Consider the following 8,659-nt stretch of genomic DNA (forward strand, 5'->3'; position numbering starts at 1 on the left):
AAAACAAAATCCATTCTCCTTTCTTAAAGTTCCTAAATCCAGTGTTGCTCCAAACATTAAATCGATCCCTTGCGAACAAAAGGCATTCCCAGCAGAACAATTTGCAGCGACCCTCGGAAGCTGTAAGCCAGGACTAACGCTCGTAGTTTGAAGCCTGGAAGTGGCCAACAAACCCTTTCCCCGCCTGGGATGGGTTAGCTAGCTCCGGAGAAATGGCCTTTCAAGAATATCCACAACCAAATCCACACTTTCCCCTCCTTCGGCCATTGTGGGTTAAAAACGCAGAAATAGTTGTGCACTTCCTGTTGATTATGCATCTGATTGGCTATCGCAACTGTCTATCAACTCTAATCACAGCCAATCACAGGACGCGTTATTGACCTTCAACGTGAGCCCTGCAGGAAGGTCTTATTGTCACCAACTCGTGATCTGATTGGCTATCGTATATATATATGTATACATAAAATTAAATTGACTTTTATCATAAATATGATTATGTTTTCTTGACCTCTGGTTATGTTAGGCCAGCAGAGAAGGCCTTGACCATCCGCCACTGCGTCCCGGCAAAGATCGTGTTCCGGAAAACATCTGATGAGGAAGTTCGCTTCATTGTTGTTCGAGTAAATTTACTTGGAAATGAGTCACAAAAACACAAATATAAAGAACATCAGAGGAATTCCCGCTTGAGTCACTGACGTGTCGTTAAAAGCCTGAAAAACAGCGAGCAACACAAAGGCTTTCTTTTTCCAGGGGCTGGTGTTTTTGTTTTTTTTGAGGACGGGATGATTCCTGCCCGCCACCAGCGTTGCTGGAAACCCCCCTCCTCGCTGGCGAGACACTGTCCGTCCACCAAACCGAGATGAACGAGGGCACATTCTGTTGAGCCACAGCTTTCACTTACAGTTTGCACATCTCATCAGAGCACTTTTTTAATACATCTAAACCTTTAACTGGAAATCTGACCAAACGTGATGAGTTTGCTTGTGAACTCTTTTGAAGTGGAAACAGGAAAGCCTTCCTGCTGATCCCACGAGGGCGCCGCTAGCACCTCCGGCACAGCAGCCGACCAGAGGAGGGTAAAGCCATTTTATTAGGGGGCCTTTCCTCGGTACTGGTTAACACCCCCACTGGGATCATCTTTACTGCTTCCAGAAGTGTGAAGTCAACCACTAGGTTGCCCATTGAGGCGAGCTGCAGCACCAAAGTGAATTAGAATCGACATTTTCTTCATAAAATCTTAGCTGAAATGAAAGTTTAGTCTCATTCAGGTTTCTGCTCTACTGGTTCAAGATTCCGTTCAACATTTTGATCGCTCCCCTGAGAAACTCTGCTCACAACTTTTATGGTTGGTTGCGTTACTCAGTTCCTTTACGGCAGATACTCGGTTAAGTTCTCTTGTTCCTATTATCTTCTCCAGAACAATAGACAGAGGGAAAAGTCTGGGGGTGAAGAACGCCGCCGATTGTATCTTCGCCACATTCTGCAGACTGAATTGGCCACGTTTCCAAAAGGCTTCCATACTTATGAATAAAGGCACAAACGGACCTGCTGTTAAAGCGTTTATTCCAGTTTATAAATAATGCATAAAGCAGCAACAGTATACGACTGTACTCTCGGAATTATTTACAATAGTTAAAATAATGAGGCAGTAAAAAATAAAAAAAATTACATCATCACAAAAAAGTGCTTTGATTGTTGGATATTGCTGTCGAATTAACTGCTTTGGCATTTGAAGTGCAGTAGCGTGAGAGCGAGTTGCCCTTTGCCCTCCGTCGGCTCGGCCTCTTCAGTCCCAGATGCTGCCAGACCCAGATCCACTCACAGCGGTGCCGGTGCTGAGGGCAGAGACAAGCTGGGGAGAAGGGGGGGAGGGGGATAGGCATTTTCCTTTTATACATTATCTTAGGCTCAAAGAAGCAAAGTGATCGATAGCCAATCGGCATGTTTGGATGGCATTTCGGTTAATAAATGCATAGTTCTTAGTAACGGTGAACGGGTACCTTGGTCAGGCAGGGAATCTAAAGATTTTGGAAGTGTAATAACTCCGGCTTCAGATCTTCTCTGGTGTCATATGAGCTATAAGTGCCATCAAATAAGGAATTGGTGTCAGAACCAATCAATTATGTTATTTGTTAAGGTTTTTGTTGGTTAAAAGTTTGAATTGGATATCTCATTAGCATTCTGCAATGTTAGTATAGTATTATAATGGTGTGTGTGTGTGTGTGTTGCATTTTACAAGGCTAATAATGTTTTTTCACCCTCGGGCTGCTAGCGTCACACAAGTCACATTCAGATTATAGATTTATACAATATAAATCATCTATATTCTAAATATTTATATTCATGTACATGTTATGAAACTGATTCTGAAAGGCATCCTGAATCTTCCTGGCCTGAGGGCAGCTTTTTTTCTGATGATGATTGAGCACACAGCTGGTTTTTCGGCCAGGATTTCCTGATGACCTCCCTCATTTCTAAGCTCGGGTCAAGAAACAGATTTCTGGGAAAGTCTAAATTGTAGTGCAAAATCTCAACCTGCTGCAATCAGCTATGCACAACTTACTGCGTATGGCTTGATGAGGATGTGCTACTACAGACCAGTGTGTTACCGTGCAATCAAAAGGGTCAGGTGCAAAGAGACAAAGAGGATGAGAAGCATTAATAATCAAGACTCATGCATCAAAACGCTGCAGGAAAATATCAGAGCTCACCCTTTTCGCCTCAGGAGAAACCTGCTTAAAACGATGGCGACGATACAAAAAGCTGCAGAGAGAACATTTCACTTCATTTCAACCACAAAACTGATTGGTTGGTGAATTTAAAAGAAGATATTGTGCTCTATTGTATTACCTAATGAAACACATATCACGGCGACTATGAAAGGCATATATCCTGAAAGACACGCAACGTTAGAGGCAGAGCATGAATAATTACCCACCAGTACTTTGATAGGCCTGAGATTCAATGACTCACCAACGTCCTTCTTAGTACCTGCAAACCTGTCATGACTGTCTGCAAGTATAGGACAGAGTCATCAGCATAACATCCATGCACAACGCCAGAGACAAACAGGCCGGACAACAACTGATATTGTAAAGTGATTACAATGACTCTTCACCTTTTGGATGAAAATGACTTTAGGTGAGTCGTTAGTCAGGTTTCATGACTGCCAGGGAGCATTAGCATTCACATTCATAAAGGAATTGCTAATACTCATGGGGAGTCTGATTGCCTTGGTGGTTTCGGCCCCTTCTTTGTTTTCTGCTACAACGAGAGTATAAGTATCTAAACGCTCTACCAGTCTCTCAGAACTGAAGAGGCCTCTTGGATGAGAGGTGAAACGTCTTCTATCTAACTTGAACAAGTCCAGTTGACTTTTTTGCTCATCGTGATTTACCTGGATTACTGAGAACCTACGCAGACATGTCGGAACAAACTTTGGGATGTTCTGTTCAAGGTTTCTTCCGGTTAAAGGGAAGTTTTTCCTTGCTTCTGTCGCCAAAGTTCTTGCTCTTGTGGGTCAAAAGTTGGGTTCTGTCTTTCCCTGCTAATCCCGTAAAGAGCCTCGAGATAACTTTCTGTTGTGATCTGGCGCTATAGAAATAAAATTGAATTGAACTACTTCTACCAATTACCTTGAAACGATAGAAAACACAAACAAACCCTCGAATCGTAGCAGCAAAAACATTATGATGGCCGTCGTCCTCTGATGACCGATAGTTTAGAAACTAGAAACAGGACCTCAAGGACACCTTGAAATGATGCTTTTCTGATTTTACACTGGATGTCGCTCCATCCTAATTTGTCAGCGATTTATTTGACAAATCTTTGAACAGACTGATAAGCAGGTGAGCAGGCTCTGAGGTGAATTCCTGTACCTGTATGTGCTAACGGCGAGCCGGTTGGCGCTGAGCTGGTTGTGATGGCTTTGTCTCTGGGACCCGTGGGTGTGGCTATCGATGTGGGCGCCACTGCGACAAGGAAAATAGTCACGTTGTCAAAATGCAAAGAGAAGTTACATTTATATATATATTGGTAAGTTATCTATAAAGTCTCCTGTACAAATCATTTGAATGATTTCTGTACCTTTGGCCGGCGGCGTGCTCCGTGGTCCGACCTTATCTGTAGCACTTCTGTCCTCTATTGTCACACCGACGAACAAGCAGTGAGGGATCATTGTTATTGTAAAATAAAGTACTCATGAGTCGTTTATTTTCACATGAAGGATGCGGAAACAAATGAAATGCATCGGTAACGTTCTAGTGCAGCGGTCAGCGTACAAATACAGCGAGCGCAGCGACGAGCGCCAGTTGGAGGACGGGACGTCGAGGCAGAAATGTGTGTGGAGATGAATTGTCTTTGCTTTGCAGTATCTGAGCTGGACTTGAATATGTTAGATCGTACATAAACATGGACAAAAGGCTTTGCATGTCATGATTCATTCCCGCTTCGTCCAATACCGGGTCACGGCGGAGCCTATCCCAGAATACATGCTCGCAGAAAGCCCCCCCCCATGGTTTCCAGAGTGATTTATTATTGTGATTTATTTAATTTTCCAGCAGTCCACGATTTGCCAGTCATTCTACTGCGCTAACGAAACCCAAACAGAGCTTTGAAACGTGCATAGGCTTGACTGGGCATCCAAAACATGCATACATTAAGCTGCTGATTAGCAAATGTTGGTTTAAAATATGAAATAAGATATTTAATCATGGGGGGGGAGGGGGTAGAAGTTGTGCTTTTTGCCATCGGATTGGACGCCGGATGTCTCCTCTGACTCGAACGCTGACCGTTGCTGATAACGGCTTTATCAGCGTCTGCAAGCTGCTTCTCAGGTTTGCAGTGAAATGACTGGGAACCGAAGGTTGGATGAAAGACCCCCCCCCCGCCCCCCCAGTAATGCATTGAGTATGGATGGAGGTCGCTCACCTTTGCATTCAGGAGGCTGGGAATCATATTCTCCAGTTTCACCGCACACAATGCTGCCGTTACCGAAGGGGGCGTATCCTGCATTGCAGACATACTGTACGGTTTCCCCATATTTTGGGTCATCTTGCGATCCCCACGACGCGATGCCATGGGCTATCTCAGCAGGTGGGTCACATGTTACGACTGAGGAATGGGACAGAGGAATTTAGAGTCACATAAAGACACGGAGGAGGAGGAGGAGGGGGAGGAGAAATGTTGTCCGAACGCAGCGGACATTTAGCGTCCGAATGCAAAACAAGAAACATTTACTTTCACACTTGGCTCTTCCCGTCCACCCTGAAGCGTAGCACTGTTTGTAGCTGGACCCAGACACCTGGTAGCTGTTTAAAAAGGAGGAAAACATATTATAGAGACATTCATTTCACCTGACGGGAAATAAATAAAGGCTTACTCATGCGTTAGAAAGGCAGCATTTAACTCTTTGAGTCCCGTTCACGTCTAAAGACGTGTTTGAAACCCAAACCCTGACATTGAAATCTGCCTCTCTTCAACGGCCACTAACTCCGGAACGGAAGACGGTAGGAAGAAAGGGGAGACGTTCGTCCTTCACCGGGTTCATCGTCATAGTAAAGAATATTCTGGGGCACTCTGAGCTGAAAATGGCTGGCACTCAAAGAGTTAAACAAGAACTGTATATGAACAACTCTTCCTCTGTGATGAGCGCCGCGTTCCTAATCAGCGAAACCATGACGCAACGCGAAGACGTAATCTGGAAAGACAAATCCACGGAAGCGTCCTCTTTCTTCATTGGCCCAGTGTTTCAGACTCACCCTTTTTCACAAACCACTTTTATCACGTCGGTGAAAAGTGTTCCGGTGCTGATATTGAAGCTCATGTTGGGCTGAGGTCTGGGGGGGCCGCAGTCCTTCTCTGTGGGGAGACAAAGAAGACGTTGTAACGTTGTGAAAGCGACTGCCGAGGTAACAATGAAAGCCAAACCAGGACTCACTTCTGCACACGAGATCAGGCTCGCTCCAGAGGCCGTCGGCGCAGACGGCGATCCCGTCGCCGCGCTCCTGAACGTAGCCGTTTGCGCACTCGAAGGAGACGTTGGAGCCCCCGGGAAAGTCGTTCATGAGAAGGGCTTCGTTGGTCAGAACGGAGTTTCCCCGCGACTGAGGTTTAGGACAGTCAGCTGAGACGCAAAGAAAGAAACAGCCTGACGGTGACTTCATCGCCGAAGCGTCCGGTCTGCGCGTTCCCCTTCGCATCGTAGTGATGGAGATGAAGAACCTCAAGTGTGTGTGTGTCAAAGTGCATCCTCCAACCCGCTCATTGTCAGGTCGTCATGGCGATTTCGCCGGCCTTATTGTTTGGAGAGCGTTTTGCCCGTGAACCTAACTGGAAGGTGCGTCAACTGACGCTTTACCTTTTGTTTTTTTTATATAAAGGGTTATATTCCAGTAAAAATGCAATAAAAGGTTTATTTGAAAACGGAACAACTCGGCGTTTATCTTCTTAAAGGTTGAAGCATCTGCGGTTATTTTTCTAGCGAATACGACAAATGCATGAGGAAGATTCACCTCCGAGCCCTGGAAGGTCATCCAGGCTTACAAAATAAAAGTCCTCTCTGTTACACACTTTGTTTTACTCCCTGATGCTTGAGGCGCTGGAAGGCGACGAGGAACTCCAGGTACCGGTTTTCAATTGAAAGCGCAGATGCATCATAAAGTTTAACATCTACTGTTAGAAATTATATTGAAAAAAAATTCTAACTCAACGAGAAATTAAACATTTATTTTTAATAACATTCTGACTGAAGCAGCAGCTCTGCTTCCGAGCAGCTGACGGCAAACGCGCACCCCCCCGGGGCGACTGACCTGCTGCCTTCATGATGAAGAGGCACGTTAACAGCAGCGCTCCGACTCTTCGTCGTCCGCGGGACTCCGGTAAAACGTCCATGCTGCGTTTCTCTGCTGCGCTTCTGTCAGGCGAACCTGCAGCGATGCCGGCGCTCGCCAAACTCACAAACAAATCCTGCCCCTGAACGCACCACGCGGAGATCAAGTTCACGGAAACAGCCGGAGGCAGCGGAAGTGACGAAACAGGCGCTTTCACAATACAATCAAGAAGCCATTGCGTTTAAATGTATTTAAAATGAAATTAGTCTCTACAATATATTAAAACACATATTATTAACTCTTTATACTGCTTACTTGGCGTCTAGCAGCAACACTAATCCTCAGCTACGGTATAGACTCTCACTTTAATAAACTCTATGTTGTTTTGTAATTGATATTTAGGACGGTGGCGCAGTGGTAAGCACTATTGCAAGAAGGTTGCAGGTTCAAATCCTTTCTCTGCAGAGTTCTCCCGTAGCTGTGTGGGTTCTCCGGCTTCCTCCCACCACATTGTGTGTCTGTCTGTATCTATATTTTGCTTTTATCTACAATGTTTGATATATGCTTCAGCTTTTGGAAAAAAAAATAAAGATATGAAAAGGCAGCAATTTCACAGAGAACATGTTTTAATGCGTGCAAATGGGGTTACATTTTATGTATCCACACAATGGCCGTCTTATTTTGAAAGGCAGGAAAAGAAATATCACCTTAAAAACTTTTTTTTTTTTTTTTACTTTGAGCACTTTGAGTACTTTTTTTTAATTTGAGCACAGCCAGAAGTGTCAGGGTGCAGAAATGCCAGCGTTCCAACATGCTGACAGGTTCTGAGCACCTTCATGAACAGAAAGTTTTTTGGAAACCCGCTGTGTCCGTACAGGATCGATCAGCGCAGCTGTAACACGTTGGAGACAGAGACGTCTGCAAAAATGCTGCAACGGCAACAACAACAACAAAAAAGAAAGCAGCAAAAAAAAAAACACGTACAAATATTTTGGGTGTATCCCAGGAAAGAAGAGGGATTTCCCTCTCTGAGAGGAAAAATGGGACTCCTTTACTGTTCTGTTATGACACACACACACACACACACACACACAGGAGGAAACACAACATCCTTCACTGTGGTTTATAGATTTTGAATCATTTTCTAGGGTTTGGGTTGTTGCCATGGTTACTCGCCGCAGCGCAACAAGAGGGCTGTGCCTCTTGCCTCACACACAGTCTGGGAGTAAATTCCATGGAGTTCACTCCACCACAGGCGCTTTTTGAGAGGGGCCTCCTCCACCCACGGTTGCCTGAGAAATGTGCAGATGCTTTGCGTAGAAACCTGGCAACACAGCTAATAAAGTTCAGATGCCCCCCTTTCTTTATTTGCCCTGCGTTCTGTCTCGGGGGGGAAACACCCATGTTGGCAAAGACTTTGTTAATTCGCATTACGTCATGAAAACAAATCTGACATTGAAGTGCTTTGGGTGTGGAATCTGACTCAATGCAAGTCGGCCAGATGCAAAGCCAATGAAATCGCCCTTCACTGGACCTCATGGGCTTTTTAGGCGTTTTCAAAAACTGCGTAAGGCGGTGAATCATTTTATAATGCTGTCTCGTGTTCAAAGAGCCACGGAAAGGCACGCCACCTCCTATCGGTCTGATGAGAACGGTGAGAACATCCCGCCTCCAGCGGCGAGCTGGAAGAACGCATCTGCGTCTCTTTGTGTCCGAAAATGAGGAGAGCAGGTTCCCGCCAAAACGTGAATCTGTGTTTGGGTTATTGTGTGATTCATTCATTCATTTTCTGGACCCCGTTACTGGAACATGCAAACTCCGCACAGATA

At 45.1% G+C, this 8,659-nt stretch overlaps 1 protein-coding gene across 1 annotated transcript; it reads right to left on the minus strand.

Moving 5' to 3' along the window:
- Nucleotides 1–1,673: 1,673 nt before the first annotated feature.
- im:7151449 (complement decay-accelerating factor) lies at nt 1,674–6,891 on the minus strand. Its single transcript, XM_068742855.1, has 12 exons — nt 6,810–6,891; nt 5,939–6,124; nt 5,760–5,859; nt 5,239–5,309; nt 4,930–5,112; nt 4,087–4,140; nt 3,879–3,971; nt 2,992–3,012; nt 2,851–2,892; nt 2,712–2,763; nt 2,564–2,590; nt 1,674–1,852 (listed from the first exon to the last, which is right to left on the minus strand). Exons 1-12 carry the CDS (start codon nt 6,889–6,891, stop codon nt 1,819–1,821), a joined length of 945 nt encoding a protein of 314 aa, XP_068598956.1. The 3' UTR covers nt 1,674–1,818.
- Nucleotides 6,892–8,659: the final 1,768 nt, after the last annotated feature.

This window comes from Brachionichthys hirsutus, chromosome 8 (genome assembly GCF_040956055.1).
Source record: "Brachionichthys hirsutus isolate HB-005 chromosome 8, CSIRO-AGI_Bhir_v1, whole genome shotgun sequence".
Classification (NCBI taxonomy): domain Eukaryota; kingdom Metazoa; phylum Chordata; class Actinopteri; order Lophiiformes; family Brachionichthyidae; genus Brachionichthys; species Brachionichthys hirsutus.